Source organism: Colius striatus, chromosome 15, assembly GCF_028858725.1.
Source record: "Colius striatus isolate bColStr4 chromosome 15, bColStr4.1.hap1, whole genome shotgun sequence".
Classification (NCBI taxonomy): domain Eukaryota; kingdom Metazoa; phylum Chordata; class Aves; order Coliiformes; family Coliidae; genus Colius; species Colius striatus.
Window position 1 is genome coordinate 14359331 of NC_084773.1, and position 26637 is coordinate 14385967.

General features: G+C 40.3%; 1 protein-coding gene across 1 annotated transcript in view; it reads left to right on the forward strand.

The window, feature by feature from the left end:
• Positions 1 to 26637, forward strand: part of PTPRG (protein tyrosine phosphatase receptor type G) — a 407362-nt gene that overhangs the window by 215148 nt on the left and 165577 nt on the right. Inside the window, exons 3-4 of the mRNA XM_062008042.1 lie at positions 2843 to 3022; positions 8110 to 8258. Coding sequence (XP_061864026.1) covers positions 2843 to 3022; positions 8110 to 8258 — 329 coding nt within the window. The remainder of the gene's footprint in view (positions 1 to 2842; positions 3023 to 8109; positions 8259 to 26637) is intronic.

Consider the following 26637-nt stretch of genomic DNA (forward strand, 5'->3'; position numbering starts at 1 on the left):
CACATGGAGAGAACTGATACTGCTAGGCCTTTTTTAAAAATATATAGATTTAGAAACAAGCAAAGGTACTTTATTTATAAAAAGAAATGTATTTCTCTTAAAAATTAAATTGTTTGGATTAATTTAAGAAAGCAGACTTCATGTTTGTTAAAATGATATAAAGCTATACAAGCCAACTACATTTTCACTAAGAGTCAGTCCAGGTACCTAAGTCACTTGAGGTTTTCATTCAACATGTGGTTTATTTGTTTACCCTCATGGCTTATCTTATTCATTTTGACAAGACAGTTTTCACTGCAAATTGGTTGAGAGATGGCTATAGTTGGGTTTTATTTTTTTTAAAGAAGTCTTTGTGACGAGATGTACAGGAGGAACCCTACAGTCTCTGTTAAAATAAATCCACCTACTAAATAAACAAAGAAGCTCTCCCTATTGACACTGAAATACTTAAAAAAGAAAAACGTGAGTGCACAGCTCCTTTTGAATGCACAGCTGAAACCACTGTGATAGCCTCTGTGAGCAGATTGCTTTTGAAAGGCTCACCCCATGTTTATACCAAAGCCAAAAACCAAAGAGCTAGCAGGTTTGACGGTTCTGTGTAGTACTAAGCATCTTAAAGAAATTCCTAAATTTCATGGAGTAGGTGCAAGGTTACATGAAAAGTAAATCTAAGTTGCCAATTAATTCACTGCAAGGAAAGTACTAAGAGCATCCTGATTCAGGAAAAATACCTGTGTTTAGGTGGAACATGTTTGGGTTTCTCATATAGAGTTTTTAATCTGTTCTGCTTGCTTGTGGTATATTGGGAAATTAAGTCAAGTGGCTTTTGCTGAACCATGAGGTAAATGAAACTGATTATCAACCTGGGCAGATGATGTAAGTTGATTTTTTTTTAAAGGATATTGCAGTCTTGCCTAATTGTATTTGAAAATAAAACACCTTCTTGTTGTTTTGGTTACTGCACAGCATTTGTGTGCGACGAGTATAGCACAAAATCTTGGTATTGATTAAGTGTCCAGCATTAGCATGTGGAGGAATGGATTTTACAACTAGACAGATTAAAACCCAGGGGCCAGAGAAACTGGCCTTCGGAACTGCTGGGTTTGGATGGCACTAATTGAATTTACATACTCTTCTCAGATGCAAAGGTAATTAAATGCATATTGGTGCATCATTTACTGCCGTCTGCCTATCGAACAGAGATGCTGACTGTGTAGTTCGGAGGTACAATACAGGTATGACATCAGGGGTCTCAGGAGAAGAGTTCAACCCTGGGTTGTAACTTGGTTTTGGTAGATAGGCTTGGGCAAGTTGCGTCCCTTCTCAGGCCATCAATTTCCATGTCTTTATATGAGAATAATGTTACTGATCCCTGCTGTAAAGCACTTCAAGAACTGTGAGCAACAAGGTGCTTTGCAAGAACCGTACTGTTATTTCAGGAGCTTAAACCACTGTTTGCACTCATAGGAAGATAATCTCTTAGTCTCTGTTAATACAATTTAAGAGTTGGAGAGGGAGGTCATAAGACAAATTTGAAATTCAGTGGAGATCCTCCTGCGTGTGCTGCTGAGGGTCCCTGGTGTTAGAGTGCATCTAAGAGCTGGTATTTGATAGGGGTGGCAAGGTATTTTCTTGAAACCTTTTATTTTTCTGTATTATTTTTATTGACTGTTCCTGCTGGAGAACTTCACAGAATGAGCAAGGGTGAGTTAGGGCTGTGACAGACAACTTCTGTCAAGATTTAGTGGTGGTTTGCAATACTACTTCTTGCAACTCCACTGCCATAGTGTAGGACATTGCTGCTTTTCTTCTCCCAACAACAGTGCTGGCGCATTCCTGTCAGGAAATTTAGTTAAACAATTTGAGAGTAGAGGAATCGTTACAACACCGAAAAGTAATCCAGCGTGCTCTTTTCTTGCTGACCTCGAGTGGTGGCTAGTGATGATGGGCTGACAAAATAGAGAAGGTTATATTGCTTTGCAGACCTCAAACTGCTCCCTGCATTTTTTTTAAATAAAAAAAGAGAGTAGAGGGGTGTGAAGGGGAGGAAAGGTGATGGTTATTTATCTCTGTGTCTGCTTTTGGCTAGCTTTCATGTGATACAGATGGCTCTGATGTGCCCAGGTACAGCCACATGGGCAAGATGCTCCCCGTCAGTCATTGGAGCTTCTTTATTTACTGCTAATATTTGACTTGTTAATAAGGAAAATTAAAAACTCAAATAAGAAGAGCAATGAAATAAAGTTTTAGTATTTTCCTGGCAGGTCATTGTCCAGTTTACTTCCCCCATCCAGAGTATTTTTTTTTCCTTTGTTATTTTCTTCAAATTTACTAATATACATTTACCTTAAGTCTTTTTTGTTTTTCTTTTCTGGCTTTGAAACCTCCAAGAAAATTAGATCATCAATAAAGATCGTATTATTTAAGCAGAGTATTGCACAAACTCAAGTTAAATGAGTAACTTACGTTATTTGTCTCATGTGAAGATGTAAACTATATAGTAATATTTTGAGGCTGAAGTTTCAGGAAAGTTCCTGTAACATCATGCTAATTGATAACATATGCATGAGGGGAACTTGGGAACTACAGATAGTTTTATAGAATAGTGATCATTTTAAAAAGGCCATTGTTCATTACAGCTAGAGGCAAAGTTGGAGTACTGCACAAAGCTAATGGATTTCAGTCTCCTCAGAAGCTTACAAGTCTTAACCTCTTGCAAACAGGAAAAGTGTAACTGTGGTGGGTTTACATGGGGAGCTTAAGCTCTTTGTCTTCTTACTTAAGAGTTACGCAGAACTACTGAGCCATCAGAACATTAATTGGCATTGGTGTTTTTTAACAGGTACCTATGGTCCTGAGCACTGGGTCACTTCCAGCGAGAAATGTGGAGGGTCTCACCAGTCTCCCATAGACATCGTAGACCATCAGGCCCATGTTGGAGATGCGTATCAAGAGCTGCAGCTTGATGGTTTTGACAACGAATCTTCAAACAAGACTTGGATGAAAAACACAGGAAAAACGGGTCTGTTCTTTTCTGTTTGTGTCCATAGCCTGCCTGCACTCAATTAAAAATTCAGGCCATGTTCCACCCTCCTCCTTTTTTTTTCATTGTTCAGTTGTTTGGGTTTTGCTGCCTCCTTTTTTTTTTTAATATGATTTATCCAGCAGCAGCCACCTATCTCTGCCTCTACATTGTGTGCAAAGCTGATTCTGCGGATTGATCTTAAGGGTGGTGGGTTTTTGAAGGGATTTTGGGGTTTTTTTAGATTCTGAGTGTAAAATAACTCTCTTAGTAGTCAGTTCTTCCTTAGAATAAAAGGCTGTATAAGAGTTTCAAGGTGTAACCTTGAATTACCAGCTTTGGGAGGCTGTAACATCTAATCCAAAAGAATGCTGAGATGCAAGGCTCAGGGGAAAGGAAAGGGGAAGTCTTAGAAATTGGAAGGTTTTAGAGAAGAAAGAGCAATAACTGCTCAGAGTAGTGGGGGCTTATTAATGTATTTCTGATATTATTATAGCACTGTGTTCTTCACTGTGCTGAATCCTCTTCTGCTCTATCTGTTCTGGCTTTTAGAGAAAAGAACAGTCAGACTACTGCTTATTTTTACCAAAACAGTTCACCAAAAGGTCAAGGTTGATTTATATGCAAAGCTACATGCATTTGATTACTCTTTAATTCTAAAAAATGTAAAAAGCAGAAATTATAAGACCACTCTTTTCATTTGACATGGTCAAATATTTTTAGGGAATTGGATTAAACCACTAATTAATTCAATTTTATTTATTGGAAATATATTTTTATCTTTATTAACATTCGACATATATCTCTATAGTGCTTTATGTAACACGTCCCTAGTCAGAGGTCTGCTAGCAAAACCTGGGGCAGGTACCTGCTCCAGGAGTTTGCACCACAGCTGTGCACACAGCGTGACCTCAGATACACCCATTGCTTCCAGGGGACTTTGAATCTGAGCCGCAACCTGGAGTCCAGCAAGCGCTTCAGATCCAGTTCCAGCAATTCCAGCTCTTAGCAGGAGTTGAGAGTTATTACCCCTCAGAGGAGATGGAGTGACAGGCTGTGATCCTGTTTTCTTTCACCTCAAAGCAAATCCAGTTAAAGTAAACCACCACCAAGTATAGCTGGGGGTTTTGATGCATTACTGAGGATTTTTTTCCAGCTTCACTAAGAAATGCTTCTGTTTACCTTGAAATCCTGACTTTATTGCCCTTTGTAGCAACATCAGGTTCGGGCAAGGTTGAATGCTATGGAAATGTGGTGCTTAATTAATCTATTTATGTTATGTACTCTGCCCTTTTGGTCACAAAGGAGTGTTTATAGTAAAAGTAATTAGAAATACCACTTAAAAGTGGTGCTGCTGTTCTTCTAAGAGAGGTGCTAATGCTATACTGTACACGTAATAGGAACATATTACTGCCTATATAATGGGAAACCATGTTGAACCGAAATGTGCCAGCAAATTTTCCAGTCTCCATGCAGCTGGCAAAGAAAGCTATATCTTCAGTCTTCTCTGCTGGGAGATTTTAGCACTGCTGCTATATTTGATTTCCTCACCCATTGGGGTATGGATTTTTGCTGACAAGTTATTGCTTCGCAGAGCAACAGTAACTGTCACTTTTCTTGGTAACTTATGGCCTTTTACTGGTAACATCAGGACTTTTTTTTTGCCTTGCTGTCATTCCTGACTTCTTCTGCTGAGCTCACAACTCCTCCCTTATTTTATTAAGCCCCATTCAAAACCATCCTGGATGAGTTCCTGTGTGACCTACTCTAGGTGGTCCTGCTCTGGCAGGTTGGGTTAGATGATCTTTCAAGGTCCCTTCCAACCCTTAAGATTCTGTGATTAATTTTCCTGGTTTTCTGACCTTTTGAAGAAACTTGCCTGGGATGAATTTTTGAGGCAATAAGTGGTAGAACAGCAAACCAAGCAGGATGTTTTGGCTTGTGGGTAGAATGTAGAGGCAGGTTATGCCATATATTGCCATGCATTTTGGCAGCAGAATCTTGGAGCCCATTGCCATGAGACCTTAATTTTGCAGACTGACAGAGACAGTAAACTAAATATCTGTTTAAGTGATGGTGACGGATACAGAAGGCATTTCTCAGCAATTAATGACTGGTTAAAAGAGACAGGGGGCTGAGGGAAAGCCAAAGGCCCTTAACCTTGATGCTCATTAACTGGCAGGAAATGTGTTACTGGGGCTTTTGTTATTGCTATTGGACCTAGTAAGGTTTTTTTAGGATAGAACAATGAGTTATTTTTATGCTCTGAAATGTTAAAAAGTAAAGAGGTTATTGCTCTTTTATTTTGCTGTGTTCTTTCTCACTCTACCCCCCACCTCCCATCAGGTAAACGGCAGACAATGTACAGAAAACAGCGTTTCATTCAGAAAATGGGAAAGGAGTCATTAAGCCCCTGTCTTGACTAGAAATGCTTTGTGCATGATTATACTGTCAAAGTCACTAATGTGGCTTTGATTTCATCACCATAGTAGCTGGTTCCCAATTGGTAAAGATCACTTGAAGAGTGTAAGCACATCTCATATTTGTACTGGTTGTTTTCTTTTATGCCACCTCATAATTGTTAGCTGGGCTTGAGGCTGATGAGGCTTCTTTAAGCCCAATTTGCCCTGTGGGAGCAGTACCTTTGCCAGCATTGCACAGGCATTACCACTTTACCCCTTTTTAGGTCACTGAGAACTTGTAAAACTCTTTCCACTTAGAGAAACCTACTGAAAATCTGCCAAAGGTGTGTTTTTGTTAATTACTTCTCTTACGTGATGTGCATACCTCTTGCTGGTCCTGACCATCGGAGCTACTCTGCTAAGACAGAGGAAGACCTGTTTTGTGTCTAGGTTTATTTTTGCTCTCACATTGGTGATGGACACACAGCTCCAGCCCTGATCCTGAAACTGGCATCATGCCATTGTGATTCTGGGGACTGCATCCCACCTCCTTCAATTTTGTAACCTCAGTTATATGGGATTTTAAATTAGTGGGCTTTTGGGGCAGAAATCATTGGATAAAGCAGTGACTCCCACAGCCTGATGAGGTTATTGCAGTCTCAAATACTAGAGGTCACATGGAAGAGAGGAAAGTTCCCAAATCACTGGCAATAAGGGGATGCTGCTAAGACAGGAAGGTGATAAGAACATGTGTCGTACAGCTCAGCAGTGTAAGAAATACTGTAAAATGAACAATTAGATGAACATTTCAGATTGTACATCCTCCTAATTATCATTTTAATTATTCATCTAAAACAAGTAAAATGACCCCTGACAGAGCCATAAATGATTTAGGAACTATCAAATATTTATTAGATGCAACTGGATCCCCAAAGAGGGTTTTTAACAGATGCACATGAATCCGCTTTCCTGCGTTCCTCATCTCCAACAATTTTATCTATGGAATTTATAACCAATTGAGTGAGATTTTTGGTATATAAATTATTGCTGAGCTCATTGAGATTTTTTTAAGGAGGGGATTGAGCAATGGTGCTTTCAGTTGCTTATGTTTCAAAGATTTGGTGTAAGAAGATACTGACCACCAGCATTACCTTGGCTGACACAGGCAATATCCTATAGCCAGTCCTGTACCATCTATCTTCCTATACAAACACTTTGATGCAAAGAGAGTGCCAAAAGAACCAGAATTCATGGAAGAGAAGAAGACCATGATGTCACTGGCACAATTTAGAAACATCTGAACATCTCATGCAATATAACATTTACATGTTCTTAACATAAACAATTTAAAGTTGAGAGGTGTGTAACTTGTATAGTTTCACCTGAGATGTGGCTTCTGTAGCCAGCTGTCTGTAGTCATGGGAGAGCAGCCCTGGCATGGCAAAAAGCCTAGCCTACAGCAAAGCCTGCCACTGATTCATCAACAGAGGAATAACTTTTATTTCACAACTGGCTTTTTTGGTTTTTTTCATCCTCCCTCTTACATAAAAAAATGGGATTTATATTAATGTTCCCATTGTGATGACACAGTTGGCTTGAGAACACAGAGAAATTTTTGTGGGTTGTTCTGTTCCCATTAAAAAAAAACCCACACCAAAAAACAAACCTAAAAAACCCACACCAAAAAACAAACCTCAAACTTTAATCAAAGGATTCTGGGCACAGCAAGTGGTGGGCTGCAATGGCTGTTACTAGAACAAAATCCTAATTTTAGTTCTGTTTTTAAGCAACAGTTTTCTAAGTGATAAGAAGAGGATTTTGTAGTGAGTATTAATGCATATTAAGAAAGAGAGATGCTAGAAAGGTAGATGATCATGTAGTGAGAGCAGCAGACAGCAATTTGCAGTTTTTGGTTAGATTGTAGATCTCCCCTATAACATGTACCACCTGCCACCATGTGATTTTGCCCTCTATTTGGACATACAGCCTTTGTTGTTACATAAAATACAAAGACTTTGGGAAATGAAATGAAAATACAAAGATGATCCTTTTGACCCTTATTGAATCACCGAATAATGTCACAGTTACTGTAATGAAACTCAGTTCTCGTGGAGGATGCCTCCTCAGTGGGTCTAAAAAATCTTACTGTGACTCTCCCTATTTTACAGAAAGGAGGAGCAGGAAGACTAAGGAAAAGACTCATCATGTCCATCAATAGAGGTGGGACAAGGCATCTCTACTAGAGGTGGACAAGTCTTCCCTCCTCCCCTAACAAAATAGATATCCAACAAACAGAGGATCCATTCTTATCTTGTGATCTACAGACCTTCAGTGATTTGTAAGGTCAAGGAATATGGTCAGCCCTTATTCCCTGGAATCACATTAAACAGGTTTTGATGGAGTTTGCCATTTAAATTTTAATCAAAGTCCAACAAGAAGGGCAAAAAGTCCTTGAGAAATTTGGACTCGGGGATTTTCTGTAGCCTCTGTAACTTCATAATCACTTCCATAATTAGCCAGCATTACTGGGAGACTTTTTTTTTTTTAAATCAATCCCCGTAAAGAGGAAAATGATGACCCGACGTTTTACTTGCACTGGAAGTATTCTAATATAATGAGCAAAAACTGTAAATGCTTCAGAGAAATTGTGCTAAGAATGTCTTTTTCCTTCTTCTGTGTGTGCAGTTGCCATCCTGCTGAAGGATGATTATTTTGTCAGTGGTGCCGGGTTGCCGGGCAGATTCAAGGCAGAGAAAGTGGAGTTTCACTGGGGTCAAAGCAATGGATCAGCTGGCTCTGAGCACAGCATCAACGGCAAGAGGTTCCCCGTTGAGGTGAGTGGAAAGCCATGTGCTTATATTCTTGAAAAGAATAAAATCAGAATGTATTGCTGTAGTTTGAGAAGACTGTGAAACAGGGAAACGTTTCCTTCAGTGAACATATCACTTTCAAGGCCCCTCCAGCCCTCGCAGCGCTCTATCTATCATCTCTTATGTGCTATTCCAGTGTCAGCTCTGAGCTCTGCTTTGCTAGCATTGCCAGCTTTCATGTCCCATGGGTTTAGTTGCAAGTGGCTACTTTTCTCGTTGCTCCCGTAAGCTTTTCGTGAGTGGGAGAATCTCCTTGCAAATATCTGCAAAGTGACCTCGTTTTCCTCCAAATCCTTTCTTTCCCATGATGCTTACAAACAAATAGCAGCAGTTTGGGAGCGCCATGCTGAGAACTCTGCCTTTCATGGGTACTTGCTTCCTTGCACATGTATGGCCTCTCTCTCTACCTGTATTCAGCTGTGGTCCCTTGCTGTGTCCTAACAGGACATCTTACATAGATCTGTGCAAACGGCTGTGTGTTTGCTCTGCTTGTGCAATGGCCAGCTGGACCCAAGCCAGCCCTGGTCTGCCAGCTATCACAGGCAGTATCAGCCCAGGCACAGCCTCTGCCAGTGTAACCATGCCCAGAGCATGGGGCTAGGCAACTGCATGACCCCTTTACCTGGCAGGGAGGCTCCTGGCACCTGCTGCAGTTGGGTCTTGGCTTGTGACTGATAGGCTGCTCTGTCCTCACTGCAATGTTTTCTGTGTCAATAGAGTTTGTTGATACTTTTCACTCTATACTCAAGGCTTCGAATAGTGAGATAACACAGATGTTATCTGGGATTACCTGTGCCTGTCAGTAAGCAGATAAGCACTTCCAGAGTGTGGCATGTGGAGGTGAGCAGGTTGCAGGGTACTGTGCTTGCTTAGAAAGCAGAAATGGTTGTCTTGTGAGGTGGGGCTTGCAAAAATTTGATTCAGCTTTCCACAATTCATCACATGGCTTTAGCCAGGTCAGGTGTCCTGGTTTAGGCCCATCAGGGAACAAAAGACCACAATTAACCTCAAGTACCAAAGACCAGGATTGCCAAAGGGCATGGAGAGCTTAATTGCGGCTTAAGGTCCAGGACAAAACAGACCAGGCTACTCATCTGGGGGAAGAAAAAAGAAAATAATTTAATGCAACACCAACTAAAGCATAACCATAAAACCCCAAAACATAACAAAAATAAAACAACACAGAGTGGTACAACACTGAGGAATCCGACCAGCCCTTTAAGACCACTTTCTCCCCACTCCTCCCCTCTTCCGGGGCTCAGAGTCCTGATCCTGGTGTTTTTACCTCCTCCCCGCCAAATGGCTCATTGGGGCAGGGAGTGGGGGTTTCAGTCAATCTGTTCCTGATAGTTTCTGCCGTTTGTCCCTCCTCAGGGCAGGTGTGCTCCGCACCAGTCCTCTCTGCAAGTCCGTGGGGTACTCACACACACACAGCCCTGCATGGGCTGCTCCTACGTGCATTTATCCCAAGGGCTGCAGCTCCTCTCTGCCTCTCATGTGGGTCTGCTCTGCAGCGCACAGGCTCCAGCACGGCCTGTGCCATGGCCGTCTCCCCACACAGTCACTCACCCGGATCTGCTGGTGGCTCTCAGCCCTGCCATGGCCCTGCATGGGTTGCAGGGGTACAGCTGCATTCTCACTATGGCTTGCAGAGGGGTCTCTGGTCTGGTGCTCCTCCTTCCTTCGTCTCTGACTGTGGAGTCCATGTGGTCACCTCCATCTTGTATCACTCTCACAGCTCTTGCCAGCACTTCAAATTCCCGTCCCTAATAAGTGATCACAGAGGCGCCAGATTGGCCCAGCCGGGCCTGAGATGGGTCTGAACCCAGAAGCCGGGGGAGAGTCCAAAAGCTCTTTACAGGGTCTTCACTGCAACTCGCTCCCCCTGTTACCAAGCAAAAAACAGCTCCTTGATAGACTATGACATCAAATTTTTCAGGAGACGGGAAGGAGCTCCCAAAGCACAATAGGAGATTCTCATAGGCTCTGGTGCATAACCAAAACCTCCAATTTCCACCTCCCTGCTCCAGCTGCCCCATCACATGAGTATTAGAAGCCGTTTTTTTGTCTCCCAAGTTTAAAGGCATGCATTGGATATTCTGTGAGGCAGAGATTTTTTTTTTTTTTTAATCTTCTTTTTAGCAAGCTTTTCCAACAGCTTCTGACTTGATGTAGTTGTAATTTCTCACAAGGGGCCAGCCCGGAACACATGGAGCAAAGGCCCAAAAATTGTCATGCTGTTCTGGCTCAGTTGGCCATACTGATATTTGTAAACCTATTTGTGGGTAGCAGAAGGAGCACTCAGCTCCTCTTTAGAAATTTCAGGGAGTGGAGATGGTGAAGGAGCCTGGGCCTTCTTGTTTGTGTCAGAAATAGTATTTCCACTTCACAAATCCTTTCTTAGGATGCCAAGGCTTTTTGATGCTGGCTTGATGAATGGAACTTATTTTTACTTTGGAAAAAAGAAAATTCCTGAGAAATTATTTTCTTTTGGTTTAAATATTCTACATTTTCTTTTTGAGTGGTTGGAATGCTAAATTGTTCTACTTTAAATTTTAAAAAGAGAAAAAAAGAGACTGCTTTTCAGAATTTAGGTCACTTGTTTGTGAATGCTGTGCAAAATAAATTGCTGTATCAGATTTAGTGTTAATCCTAATAATGAAAATGTAGTTTTCCAAGTTATTTTTGTACATTGCAGTGACATGAACCTCTGCTCTCTGGCCTTACTGGATATGATAGCATTAGCAGAATTCCCACAGTGTTTCCTTTACTGTTTTGTAAAGAAAGAGCAGTTTCCAAGCAAAGCCTTTCCCAATTGTGATGCTATCCATTTCCTACCCATGAATTCCAAATTTCAATCATGTGCTAAAAAGGGTAGCTTTGAAGGGTCCAGTAGGTCTGAGGTGATGAAACTGAGTAATCTTTGCCAATACGAGCAAAACCAGTCCTCACAGATGGGATTAGACCACTCAAACAGTAACTGTATGTGTATGCATGACAGAGCTTTTAATTTGTAATGCTAATTGTAGTTCAGCTTGTAAACCTAATTGCCTGATGCTGGGAGGTCTCTACCAGAAGTACAGAAATACTGTACTTCATTTGAGAAGTGGCATTTCTAGGAAAGCTGTAGAAAGGAAACCCCAAAATCCTATCCTACAGAGACCAAAGCCCAAATCATTCTGATTAATCTAAGCCTGTGGACATAGATAAAGCTTTTAAGGAACACATAGGTATTAACATTCTGAATCTGCAGTAGTTACAGTAGTGAGGCAGCTAAAAGGAAACATTTTCTGAATGTAATTGTGCAACCAGATGTGGACTATGCAAAACCCTTTAGTTTCAAAGCATTTCCTAAGGGAATGCAGATAGATCAACTGCATCCATAGACTGTACTCTGTGCACATGAAGTTGAGTCGTTTTTTCCTCTGGGAAACAAAATGCTTGCTGGTACACTTTTTACTTGAAGAGGATGCAGGAACTAATTAGAAATGTCAGATATAATACCGAGCATTATTGTTTGACCATGTTGTTTGGTTTTTATTATTACAACTGATGTGTCAGAGGGTAAGGCTGTCTACGTTAATTGGTTTCCTTCATTGAAGCCCATCTGGATCATAATTTTTTTGTGACTTATATGTTAGATTAGTTGGTGTGATATATGAGAACATCCTTTTGTTTCCTTCTTTAAAGGCATGTTGGATCAAAGACATATTATCCTGCAGTACTTCTATTTATATGTAGCGTAGTGTGATGCCTTTTCAAACCATGGCATATGTAATGGTATTCTTTATGTGGTCTTGGTTGCTTATTTATTGATTAGATTTTCCTTGGTGACACTTGAGTCTTACAAAGCTATTATGAGCTTGGCTGTCACTGAAGTAAGATTCATGAATGGAGAGGTCCACTTCCTTCAGACTTTCATCCACAGCCAGGTTCCAGTTTGATACGAGGCCTGGCGAGCACTGGCTTGAAATTTCTCTTTACCCTCCATCTTGCCATTTTAGCACTGTCATCTGGGTGAGGCTGAGGCCAGGAGCTAGTGCTGTGGGGCTGAAGATGAGAGCGATACCATTAGTGTTTCGCTGTGTGAGTGGAGTGCGAATCCTAATGAGGATGTGGGCTCTGTGCCAATTTAGTAAAAGTCTCTCTCCTTTTTTCTTCAAGTTAAAAAAAGTTTTTAACATTGCATTCTGTAAATTTTAATGAATTGCTGACTCCTTTGTATTTCGTTATTGTTCCTCTCGCTATAATTACTCAGGTTTTTCTTTTTCTAAAGTCAGAGCAGTATAAATGAACATACAAACGCTAGAAACTATTTAAAGTGACAAAATTAAAACCAAGATGATGAGCTTCCCTCAGGCCAGGAGAGAACCCAGGTTCCCCTCATTAGAGCCAAGAGGAGTAATTGCAAGACTTAAATCTCCAGTGTCACCGCACGGGTTCCTAGGCCTGCCTGTGCAGAGCTTGCGGCAGGCCAGCCAGGTCTTCCCACGCCAGCCAGGAGGGAAACCCTGTGAAAAACCCTTCCTAAGCCAATGAACTGCTGACAACTGCACTGCTGTGCTGTGCTGGTGTAGTTTGGGACCGCTGTCCCGGCATAACTTGTGATTTCATATTTTAGCTGTTTTGTACTCATTTTTATGCAAAATGCTGATTCTTTCTGTGAGGAGCAAAAATCAGAAGAGTGATTTTAATCATGACTGAGTTAATTTGATGTGAGCTTTGGCTGTTTATGAGCTTTCTCTTTAATGGTGCTAATTGTCAGTTATAATGTGAACACCATTATACAGTAATATACAGTAATTTATTTAGTAAATGAGAATCTTATTCCAAGGACTATACTGCAATATGCCATAGAGACTTCATCCCTTTAATCTTACATGAACAAACTTGCAGTGTCTAGGCCAAATTGGTAATAGGAACATCAATGTGGCTTCTGAAATAGCAATGTGATTTTGTACCTACAAGTGCCAACATGTATGTTTTCAGAGATTTTGAGTTGTTCTCAATTAAAAAAGAAAAAAAAACTCCATTGAAAACCCCAACAAAACCCCACGAACCATCCCAGCAGAAAATTAAGAGCTAACACCCTTCCATGTTGATTAACGAGCTTTTACATTATCTTGATAGATTCATTTTTTTTTTTCAAGTGTTACTACAAAACAATCATTTGCATTTGCAGTTCTTGCTCTTCTTTAAGCATGTTTCTTAGAAGTCTTTCCAGGTTGTAATGCTATCTTTATTCTTGCTGCTACTTAGATTTTCTTCCCTTTCTCTTTGAATGTATGCACTAACTTCAGTGTGGTCTAGATCTACAGCTAGTTGCTCTAATTTGAATGCTCAGATCTCCTTGCCAAAGTTTATCACTATTTGCTATCCTACCTCTCATTATATCACTTAAATTCTTATGTTTTATATTATCACAGGCAGAAGACAATCAATGCCATTCATGTAAAAGAAATGTGTGGTATTCAGTGCACAAACACCTTTAGTACAGGGAATAAACAGAAAATAGTTAATGGGCTTTTGTTTTATCCTGAATGTTAAGTCTTTATATAACACCTGGAGTCATTTACAGTATATGTCCAGACTTTTGTCCACCTGTGGATGGAAGAAGATATTTACTTTTTACTGTAAGAATTGGAGCCTTTTCTGATCTTTAGTTTTACACTTGTTGCCTTTTTAAGTCTTGTTTAGATATTTGTACGCTTTTTTACAATAAAAGATTAACATATTGCATTATGTTTTCTTGATATACAGGAGAGAACTAACACCCTATGTTTCTATGTTGCAGCTGAGTTAATTATTTCTGGCATCCGACATATCTGGTAATTGTAATTTTACAAGGATCTCTGGTGTTGGCTTCAAGCACAAGTAAAGACTAATTCTGAAACAGGATCCAGCTTTGCTTTTATTTCCTTTTATTTCATTTACTAGTTGCTCTTCAAATTTCCTTGCCTCCATCTGGCAGGATGTATCAAAGCATAAGTCAATAAATGATAGAGGGATGTAAAGAGGACCATTGGGAATATATCACAGTGAGAGACTTTGTCTCTTTGAATGAATTTTCTCTCCAAGGGTCAAACCCACTCTTACAGGGAGATACCTGGAACTCCCCGTGACTGATGGAAGATGTGCTGGTGAAACTCTTTTTGAGTGAGGATTTGGCTCCATACTTGTGCTATCTGTGCTGTAATGTGTCCAGGGAATTTAGCATGCACTGCTTATTCCATCTACATCTTTTACAGCACCCCTGACTTAATCATTCAGACAAGGAGATGTCTTGGGGATTTTCACATTTAATTTTTTTTTTCCAAACTGACACTTAACATGGTTTTTTCAGTCTGTTTTCTTACAGTCTTCTGTCTCCCCGTTCCCCAGAGTCTTCGAGGGTCCAGATAACCATAAAATACTCTTAAAATACAAGATGCTGAAAAGTCAAAACTACTGTTCTGTCTTATCTCCAGTAAAGTAAGATTTTAGTCCAGGAGTCTCCAGACTTCATTCTTCTTTGCTGTTCAGGTTTCTTACCATCACGAAATCAGTGTGTCGTAATTTTAAAACAGAAATTGGATGGATACATTGAGCACACGGTGGAGTTTCTGTGTTGTTGCACTGTAAAGATTGTGAGCAGTGCAAGTTAAACATCATCTTATAACTGTGTGGTTTACTGCTTATTTCTCATCACAGTTGTCTTTAGTGCCTCCTGTGTACTGACAGGAGAATCAGTGGAGACTTTAATTAATGACTTTATTCCAATCAAGGTTCCATTTTAGAGCAGAATGCTTCATCTTGTAGTAGTGAAATATTTAGTCTCCATCTGGCTGATCTTTTCTGTGAATGCCCTGTGATAATTAAGAATAAACATGAGAGGATGGTCTGAAATGAAAATATGTTTAGTGGAGGGGTTAAGGCATCTTGGGACTGTTCGTTTAGAGACCCAGACAAAATTTAGGGACATACCAGCAGTTTGGTTTTATGGCGGTGTGTTCCTGCTGCCTACCAGGCCCCAGTCATTTCTACAGTGAGTTGCAAACGTTACAATGCATCCAGAGTTTTATTTTGAAATAACTATGCAGTAATACAAACCAGATACATATAACTCTTTCATGTTGGCTGGGAATGTCCTGCTTTCCTCAAAGGATTTCCACTGTCTTGCTGAAAAGGTCAGAGGCAGTAACACTACACTGCAATTACAGTATGTTAATAACGAATGAAGAGTTGTACATTCCTCTTAACATAAATCTCTGATTTTTCTACATGATTAATTGGAATATGGAAAAACTGACAAGGAGAAGGAGGATCAGATGGGGTGAAAGTAAGAGATAAGAGGCTGACAGCCAGCTCTTGTTGTAAAGGAGAGTTATTTTGAATAGGAGAAAAAAATCAATACAAAGGTTGGAGAATTTGACAGAGTTATAAGAGCTACTTTAATGAAAGGTAGCAGATTCAATAGGATTGTTACTTGAAATGTGGGATTGTCTGAGTTTGAAAAATGGAACTGTCTGTCCCTAGCTGTAAAGGTGAGCTTTACGTGCTGAGCTTACTGGGTACTTGGGCCACTGGATTTACTGACATTCATTCTGAATACTCAATGTGGCAAGAAAAGGGCGGAAAATTTGTATGGGAGTTTGCTAAATTCTGTACTTTTGGAATAATTACTGGATGATGGGAGGAGGAGGAAGATGACAGCAGGTGATAGCTGTTTCTGCTGGTTCACTATGTTAGGTAGCTACCATGTTAAAGTACCTGGCAGGCTTCTGCAAAGTATCTCATTACAAGAAGATGATTTTATTGGGCCCTAGCTGTAAGGAACAGCCTAGGATTTGGATAGAACTGAAGGGATATTTATCAGGAACTCTTCTCTGTCTTGTCCATGTCAGCTTTCTTCCCCCAGCAGAGAAAAGCACAGGCAGGGAGACTGTGTTACATGTTAGTGGTGAAGAGTCAACTGAACTTCAGCATCTCTCTGTGCAAATACATCTTAAGACAGAAACACTACTTCATTTAGTATGGCTAGATACAGGAGCTTGCAGAAAGAAACTTACTCCTGCAGCTGCTAGAGAGCTATTTTATTGCTCAGTGGAAATGGCTACCTCAGTCTTAAACAGAGAGCCAAGTTTTCCAAAATTGCTTCTTGTTTGGGAACTTGGACACAGGAAGGTAATTTTTTCAGAGCAAATGCACAGCTATGAAGTGTATGAGGCTTACAGAGAGATGAGCTGTAGGTCAGTCAAGTGTCTCTGGGCTGCAAGCTCTCAGTATGTGTGAGTGTGCAATGGGTGCACAAGTTGGGTGTATTTCCATGCCATGCTGTGCCAGGTCAGCTGTGCACAAAGGTCCTGGGATGCTGGTTAAAAACATGCGAAGTTAGGTATGCGTTGGGGACTGCCTCTTTCCATCAGGCATATCTGACAGTCGTAGGACCTTGGGACATCCTCCCCTGGAGATATACAACCCTTCCTTTATTCCAGTGGGTCCTCTGGAGTTAACAAAGATAAATAACATTTGGGGGAAAAAAAACCTAAAAAGAAACACTGCAGAAATGTGTTAAGAAGTCATAAGATTTCTTTAGCACACACACAAAAAACCACAACTTAAATGTGGTTATGGGCAAATCGGTTGCTCGTTGGACAGTATTTCCCATGGAAGTAATTTCACTGGGTCTGAAACAGTGGGAATAGATTTCACCAACGTTAATCATGATTTAAGGCAGCAAGCAGGAAGTGATTTGTCTGTTGTACTGGTGTTTTACTGATTGCATTTTTGAGTATTTTTTGTTTTTTTCCCTGAAGAATTCTAAACAGTTGCTATAATTTCATGCCAAGAGGATAAATTGCGTCAGACATGTTTTTTGCAGCTAGAAAACTCGGTACATATATTCTGGTTTTACTTTTTTCCCCCCCTATTTTATCACATTAAAGAACTGTTTTCTAAGAGATATTGTCCAAAAGCTTGTGTAAACCAGAATGGAAGATGCATCTTGCTGTCTGGTTATTCACGTGTCCAAAAAGGTTTTCATTAAAACTGATTTTATAATGCAGGTCACCGAAAGGCTCTTTAATTCTAGGGGGAGACAGGCTGTGAAATGCATTCGCTGCAGACCGTGCTGATCAGTAATATCATATTTACGTTCTCATCCTCTCACCTGAGTCCCTCTGCTGTCTATTATATTGAGTTTAAAAGCTCTTTGGGACAAAGGGTGTCTCTTTGCTGGGTTTGTGCAGCACCTGCCCCAGTGGAATTCCTTCTCTGGGGTACAGCAGTGCTGCTGCTATAACCAGAGGTTTGCAGGGATGAATTCCTTTGTATTTTCTATGGTAAAGTTTCACAGAATGTGAGAGATCAGGCAGCAATATGAGTGCAGTCCCAGTTATTTCCCCAGTTCACAGGCATGATGTTTCCAGACAGGATGGGAATGTTAACTGAAGTTGAAAAAGGATTTAAAACACAGTGAGAGTTTACTGTCTGGTAGAAATGAAATAACAATTCAGTGGTTGAAAATAAGAGAAAAACCTATGTGTTTGCTCATGCTTTGAGACACACAACAATCATCTTTCAGTGAAGAAAAAATAATTTTGGGAAAGTGGTCATATCCCTGAATGTGTGTGTCCTCTTGATCCCTATTTTTCTCCCGAGCTTAATAAGCAAAAATCTGTATTGTCTAAGTAGTTAGGCTTTTCAGCACAAGCCTCAGAAGGTCAATGATGTCCTTTTCTATTACCAACCCATCCAGACTGGCTGTCCTCAGAAGAGGCTTTCCACAGCTTTATCCTTTGGCTTCAGAGAGGAGGCAAAGCAGGCTTGTATTTCCAGGAAATGGCAGCCCCTTCTGTTTCCTTCCTGCAGCTGCCTCCAGGGTGCTCACTGATGGGACAGGAAAACCTTTGTTGTTATATCCCTCAAAGAAGGTTTGAGTATGTTGTCCATTGACCATTCAGGAGGAGTTTTTTGTTATACAATATAGCTCCTGATCTACACATGTGTAAGAAATGGAAATTTTGACTTCCCACCAGATTTAGAAATAGCATTACCAGGTGGGAAAGAGCTTTTCCCTCTGCAGTGGGCTAACAATTCATGAATAGTTTATTCAAGCACAGAAAATGGCACCTGGTCTGCCAAAAGAGTGTTAGTTTCTCCAGAGGGGACTGTTAATTGTCCAGGAAAAGAAGATTGAAAGTGTCTCTCTAATAAGTTAAGGATGAATCATTCTTCTCTGGGGCTGGAGCATATTTGTTTTTTGAACAGAAACTCAGACACTGAGTAAAGGCAACCTCGCTCACCACAGGAGGTGGATGTAACTTGAGAATTGAAAACACACATTAGCACAGGATCTGTCACACATTTGTTATGGAAGGGAGAGAGATCTTTGAGATTTGATCATGCCAGGGATGGTTTACATTTCTAGGATTTTAGCATTTTTGTCTTTATAGAGCTTTTAACTACATTCTGTGTTTTGAAGTTCATGCCTACAAAACCTCTTGTGTTTGATCCTTAAGCAGATTGCTGTACAGGTGATTTTAGTTGATTTTTATTCCTACATCAAGCACTTCCACTCCCTCAGAGTGTTCATGTCTACAACTAAGATGGCAAATTCAGTGCTGAATGGCTGCATGCAGCACTCAAGGGTTTTCAGGCACAAGTGGACTTGATTTTTTACAATGCAAAAGTGCTCATAGATGAGTAGCCAAAATTAAAAAATTAATTTAGAATGAGGAAAGCTCCTTTTTTTTCAGTTTCTCATCCCCTTTGGTTGAGCAGGGAGTTCTGTTCCCTTTTCTCAGAGGCCTAGATCCTCTTAGGGCAGGCTAGTGCTCTTGAGGAAAAGACGGCTTGCTGAGAGTTGAGTGACATATTTAATCTTGTGATGGCACGTCCCAGGCAGGAACGTAATATCCCTTAAGAAAAAGAAATGTCATTACATCCAGTTCAAAATAGGAGATTGGAGATAACGGGAAGGTTTTTTAAAAGATTCATTTGAAATTCTTTGCTTGAGAGGTCTCATTCTGTTTGGAAGGCAGGAATGTGAGCACTCACTTAATGAGCTGCATTCAAAAGATGAAATTTCAAGAGAGTAAAAGTAAAACCCATTATTTCTTGAACATAAATGGAGTCACCTATCCTCAAATCCATAGTCATGTCAATCTCCTCAACCTCATCTAATATTCCCCTTGCTCCCCATTTAACTAGGAAGAATTTTCAGGGCCTTTGCCTCGAGGAAATACCCAAAGTAGATACCTTCAATCATATCAGTCACTGATGTTAAACCACATGCTGTTTACTAAGTAATGCTGAAAGCTACATGCTGTTGTTTCTGGCGTACCATTTATGAAAGGCCTGTTAGCCCTCCCACTGAACCATATGGTGATTTATCAGACTGTTTAGTAGCAGCAAGACCAAGACCCAAATTGGTCAAAACTAAAAATGGATATTCCTTATGTTGTCTCTGATAAAATGTTCCCATTCCTATTCTCTTCATAGTATAGAGGATGTGTGTGCTGAGCTGCGTGTTCCCTTTCCAGACAGAGCATGGAAGGGAACTGCTGTATTTCCAGGGTACTGGATTACAATCTTACAAGTCAGTCTTTCAAGAAACTAAAACCAGCAATTTCTGGATGCTTGTGGCTCAAACAGCTGTTGTGTTGGTCCATTTTAAAGAAAAGAAATATGAAATATACATGAAACACATGAAAGCACAAGTATGGGGCTCAGCTCCGAGGAATTTGAAGGTGAGACCATGTGAGAGGAAACTGTTTTCTATAGCAAAAAAAGAACTAGACCTCATTTCAAAGGCAGCTTCCTAGAGAACCATTTTGGCCTGCTTAACACTTGAGGTAGCAAAACATCCATATGTGATCTCTGACAAAATATCTCTGCATTATTAGCAGAGTTAGTTGAGATATTTTCCCATCAGGATCAAGTAAGATCAAAGCAAAAAACACTGCAAGGAATAATTTGGCAACAGTCAGAAGCTGGAACAGGAAAAGGGCAGTGGGAGAAAAATAATTAGTAAGGATAATTTTCAGGCCTTGACAACCTGGCGTGTCTTTCTCGCAGTGAATGGATTCACCTGACACCCAGAGATAGCCATCTGGTAATAGCACTCGTAAGATCAATACATTGATACTTTATCCTTGAAACAGTATTTAAAGTCTGTTCTTTGGTTCATTTCTTTACTTCTATAAAGTTATAGCAATCTGGGATTTGAGATAATGCATGCATTGCAGTCTTATCGGTGCTTCTTCATTTACTGTATTTAATGCATCTACCATGATTGCTGAAGAAGGATGCACAGTGAGTTTAATCTGCTTATGCTTTAAGAAGAAAGGATGCTCAAAAGATTAAAATGGGGCCTCGTAAGGAACAAGTTTGAGGGTTTGCAGTGCTTACAGTGGCAGGGTGTTTTGCGGAAGAGGTATTCTGAATATAAAGCTCCCATGGTGATGGCTCTGCAGACCTGATGGTGAGGAAAGGAGGGGGAGCTGGGCACAGCTGAGGTTTTGCTTTTGTAGATTGAGATTCTGCCCAGGCTCTCGCATGACTAATAATGCCAAAATGTCACTGGGTTAAACCTAATGCTGCTTCTTTCTGTTAATGTGTTTTACTGGTCCACATATCTTCATCATTGTGGGGAATTATTTGTGGGATTGTAATGCACACCTCAGGACACAAAAGTAGCATGTGCATGTTTGAAATAATGCTCATGCAGATAAGTACCTTGTACGTAAGCACAGGGAGAGATTTAGATCTGTTTCCTCTATAGGCTCACCAGTTCTCCCAAATGCACGTGTTTTGAAAGAAGGTAAATGGAACAAGAGATTTTATTTCTTATAAACAGAAGACATACAATACCTATTTTGTCTGTAGCAAGAGAGAAGCTCACTCTGAGGAAGACCTATTTATCTAACAACAGCAACAACAAACAAATCCTTTTTCTAATAAAGAACAGAAAGATAAGTGACTGCCTTCAGAAGGCCCAGGAGGAGTTACTGGTACCTTTGTCTCTGGGTATTGACCAGTTATTTACTGCAGCAGCCTCAGGGTCTGGTGCCATCCCCATAGTGCCACCACCAGACTTGCTGGTGAGTATAAAGTTCAGGACTTTCAAAACCGGTGGGTTTTCTTTGTTTTTAGCGGATTATTGTATGAAAGATGGAAAAGGATATCAGAACTGGCAGGAAGCTGTGATTTGAATAGGACCTTCAATTTGACCCGTTATGTCCTTAAGAGCAGCGTTGTTGCCTGTTTTTTTGTTGACGTGTGGTGACGGCCTTGAGGGATGATGGGCGCTTCGGTGAATCACTAAATTGATTTGATAATCAGTAAGTGAATTTGCTAAAAGCAGGTACTACATACCTTCTTTGGGGCTTGGTTAACCTAGTGACAGCTTGTTTTTAATGTACTAGGAGTCTTTAGTTTATGTTTCCTTCTCTTTTCCCTGTGAGAGCTCTACATTGAGATACTGACAAATACAAGAAGCTGTTTCTCCTCTTCAGCTGTGGAACAAACCTGAATATGACCAGACCTCACTTTTACAAAGAAGCTACGGTCCCAGGTTGAACTTTATCTGTTTTTCCCAGATAATGATGATCATTATCATCAGATCTGTAAAGTTTATGTCCCCTTGATGAGGGGGTATTTCAATTAGCCTTGCCCTCTCTGAGTGGAAAGCATCACCACTGCAGGCAACCTTTAACTTTCTAGGAGCCTTTTATAACTGCCTTGCTCCAGTTTCCAGCTGCTCTTTCCCAGCTGGTCATATGTCACTTGGACTTTCCCCCTGCTTGGAGCACAAAATGGAGATTTTCCCGTTCCCTTTTGGCACAGAGGACAGGTGCTACAGCTGTCAAGGCACGCAGGTGCTGTGGCTGTGGGTGGCAGATGTCTGTGGCTGGAGGTGATTTCCTTCAGGTGTGATTTCCTTCAGGTGTGATTTCCCTCCGGTGTGTTTCTCCATAACCTTTAGGCCGTTCGTGCGGCTCACAGTTGGATTTGCGGTTATCTCCCCAGTAGCCTTGTTGTTTACTATGGAAAATTGACACAGGACTAGTCTATCAAATTAAAACGCACTGCCTCCAGCATCAGACATTGGAGTTTATGCTGGTTTTTGTTGGAGCTGTTCAGAAGGGGGATTTAGCTTCAGGCATATCTGAAAGGCAACACAATTTGTGAAAGTGTAGTATGTGTTTGTTTTCTGGTTCTCCAGCAATGTCTGTATTGTTTCCTTGGGTTCGGATTAGAAGTGTTTTTGTTCTAGATAACTCACTTGCCCAACTGTTACAAATAAGAGTTGTGAGGGGTTTTTTTTGCTTTTACACATTCATAATTGTCCCTCTGTTCTTAAGACATAAATTGAAATTGTGCCCTTCATACCATGATGCTCAAACGATTTCCTTTTCAACAAAGAGTATGTAATAAAGGTTTAAAATTATTTTTGCAATGCATGCATTTAAGTATACATTACTATCTGTTTTAAAGATGGATAATCAATGTAAAAAAATGATACTTCCGTGTATTTGTAATAGGTCACTGTGTAAATATCCATAATGGAATCGATCCCTTAGGTTATGGCAACCATTAGTTGCAGAAAGGGGTTTCACAATTAATGTATCAGATATTTTCCCTTCATACTTACACGCAAAATGATTATTTATTGATTATTTTCAATCCAAGTTAATAATGTTGAAGAGGTTTCTGTATCTCAATTTAAAGTACTTAAAATGTGGTTCAAACAGAAATATCATATCCCTTTCAAGAAGGTGTGACTAATATCTGATAAGAGGTTTTGCTCTGCATTCTCTCTCATTTATATATGCATGCATACACATCATATATAAATTAGGGATGTCTTTGGAGCTCGAAAGGCTTGGTGACTGTTGACTGTTTTACTGTTACTGTAGTTTTGTATATCTGTACGGCAATAGAATATTGTAATAGGCAAACACTTGGGAGCTCACCCTTCTCAAAGCATGTGTGACTCTCACAGGGGATAGTTGGAGTCGTGTGTTTGCCACAACAGGGAGGAGGATTTTCTTGCTGAGTACAAATTTTTTTAAACTGCAAATGTTTCCACAAGTTGACTAATGGATTCAGGTATTCTCATTAGAAATATACACATAAACATGAGCATTATCATCTCATGTGACCAGCTGAGGGAGCGGGAGCAGAGATACGGCTTCTGAGAACAAGCTGCTTCCCTCAGTATCTGCAAAACCAAACTGTATGCTAAGAGACTTGCTTGATTATCACAGAACCTTTTGTATTTGTAGAGCTTCCAATTAAATATCATAGAGCTCTTTGGCAATATTAATGAGTAGTGGTAAGAACATTTTTAAAAGCATATAAGTGACTTAGGATCTTGTGTCCCATTTGCAAAGTGACTTGGCACTTGACTGAATACTTTCAAGTCGATACATGATAGCTTCCTCAGTTTCTGAAAGTCAAGCCCACAAGCATCAACACAGCTGTTGGTCCAGGAGGAGCTTGATTTCAACTTCTGGCACTATGTACCCCTTTGGTGTGCATTTGTGCCCATAGCCTAGCTCTCTTGTGCAAAGAAATATGCAAAAAAATAGAAAGATCCTTCCAGGCAGCCTGTCCCATCACAGTCCAAAGGGACAAAGGATGGGTGAAAGGAGACAAGGACTGAGTCCGTTTTTTTTATGCAAAGTGGAGGGCATTTTCTTCCTCTGCTATGTAACTCCAAAGAAACCAAAATCCAGAAAGTAACACCATTTCGTTTGAAAGGGCATTAAGCTGACACATTTACCTCCACTTGATCATATATACAAGCAGGAGGTGGAATGAGTGCTCTGGGACAGCTTGGTGAAGTGATGACCTTGGCAGCAGAGGAGTAGGTATGGTACAAATTCACCGATCCTTACAGAGGCAGAGCTGGCCTTTGAAGGTTGTTGGCATGTGCTGCTAGGACTGCTGCATATAAACCCTGAGCCTATAAGGCTGACATCTGCTTTTGAATAAAACTCTCTGTAGTGGAAGCAGACATCAACCCTCTCTGCTACTTTAAATTCATATTCTGCTTGGAAGAAAAAGAAACCCTCACAACTCTAGTATTTCAGTGCAGAACTTATGTTTTTATTTGTGAGTCTCCTAAACATTTTCCCACTGAATGTAGATCCTTTTTCACTGAGTTTTAAGCATACTGACAGTAGACTGACTTTTCTTAATTATCTTCTCCAGACCCCTTTTAAATTAGTCCCCCAGGGGTCTGTGAACCTCATATTGGAAATGACAGCTTTAATATTTCCTTACTAAATACTTACAGAATGTTGTCCAGGGATGCTGACTCACAGAAGATTGCGAATTCCCACTGAAAAACAAAAGAATCTGATCTTCAGCAGTAAAACATCTGAGGGTATGGAACACAGTATGGAGGAAAAGGAGAATGGCCATCAGATGTGACCATGGCGTTGTACATACTGAAAACAGGGGAGTGTGGGAGGGGAAAAATCATTTGAAACCATTGAACTCATGCATAAATGTATAGCTTTCAAATAGCTAATTTTTCTATGTCATAAAAGAAAACTGGCTAGGGCTGGTTCCTTTTTTATAACCCTGTCATAAACTCTGAAAAATGAGGTTTATAGTTTATGGTCTGAAACCACCTTAACTATTGCAATACAAACAGCATCACTGTACTGCAGTTTATTTCTAAAATGCCTCCGGTGACAATATTGCAGTGCCATAATTAACTAATACCAAGATCCTGTTTGTGGCGCTTTGTGCTGCTTTCTCCAGAAATATGCAGTTAGGATAAATCCTCAGGGCTCAGATGATGGTGGTGCTTCAGAATAATCTCACATCACCATGTCAGTTAAGACAACTACTAATATTGTTTCTGTGGCTCACAGAATCTGTCCCATCACTGGTTGAATATATAAGGAGGGTGTTATATGGTTTATGTGTGTGTGTGTGTGTGTGTGAATCTGTGTATGTAAAAAAAGTACAGAGAGCAGCATGCATGCTGTCTCCTAATTACTTTGTTTTCTGATATCTCAGCAACATTGATCTTTCAAAATGATCTCTTGCTGGTGGCATCAGTTTTATGTTGGAAAATATTCCTGCAATTCTGGCAATGATAAACTAATTACAGACTATACATTTTTAATGATTTAATCTCTTGTCATATTCCTAGAGAGAAGTGATTGTGATTCCAAACAAATCTCCCATGCATGACCAAACACTCATCATGAAATGTATGGTTTTCATTAAACCCTGTTGTTAATACAGGCTTAGGAGTGTTTTGTTAAAATCAGGAGAGGTTGGGGAGTAAAAGCATGCTGAAAGATTACTGTAATAATGCTGCAGTAAGCGTTTTGAATCACACAGAGCTCCCAGCAACATTCCACTGACATGTGCCTCCCATTACGGAGAGCTCTTGACAAGCCATATGTAACACTGGAGCCACATGTGTCAAAGGGGCTTTGGATGGGCAATTCCTGCATCCACATTCCCTATTCTGTGATAGAAATCCAGGTTTCTATCACTCAAACCATTTACGTTAGTCCTTAAGTTTAGGAAAAAATAATTAGGCAAATGATGAGTCAAAAATGTCAGCCTCAAGTGATACGCTTTTTTTGGTGTGTTGAGATTTCCCTCTGAACTGCTGTTGCATGAGTGCAGTTTACACCCTTGTTGCTGCCCCTTCTTATTGCCATGTTAGGGCTCTGCTTTTTAATCTTCCATAAAGAGTAAAGCAACAGGCTTCGGCCTCTGACAGGAGTCAGATGGTGGTGCTGCAATGGGGAAACATAAAACCACCATCTTTGCATTTCCTGGAAGGGAGGGATCAGTGATCCTTATTGGTAGCAGCTCCTGTAATTGTGCATCAGATACAGAAATGGTAGAGGGACCTGATTCTCTTGAGAGTGCAGATGTAAGCGATGTTGGAAAGATGACAGAGAAAAACAATTGTTAGAAATTTCTTTTACTTAGGGGAGAAATTTCAAGTAATTTCAGCAAGCTGTAAACATTCCTGCCATTTTACTTGCTTTCGGGTGCCTTTGCCCATTTCCCGGAGAGCTGTTTTGTTGTTTTTAATGCCTCCAATCTTCAGGAAGTCTGAAGATAAGAACAGCATTTAGAGGAGACATTTAAAGCAAATCTTAGTATATCTGGACCAACTGTGTGCATGCTGATACACTTGTAAGAATTTGAGTCAGATGCCTGCACATTCACATAGCTAATAAAAATCAGGGCCTATAAGTGCTTAACCTGGAGAAGTGAGTATAAGGAGGGTGAATTAAGGTTCGTGTGAACTTCTTGTAGTTTTCCTGGCACACAGAGGATGAAACTATTATTAAGAACTAGAACTCCAATTTTA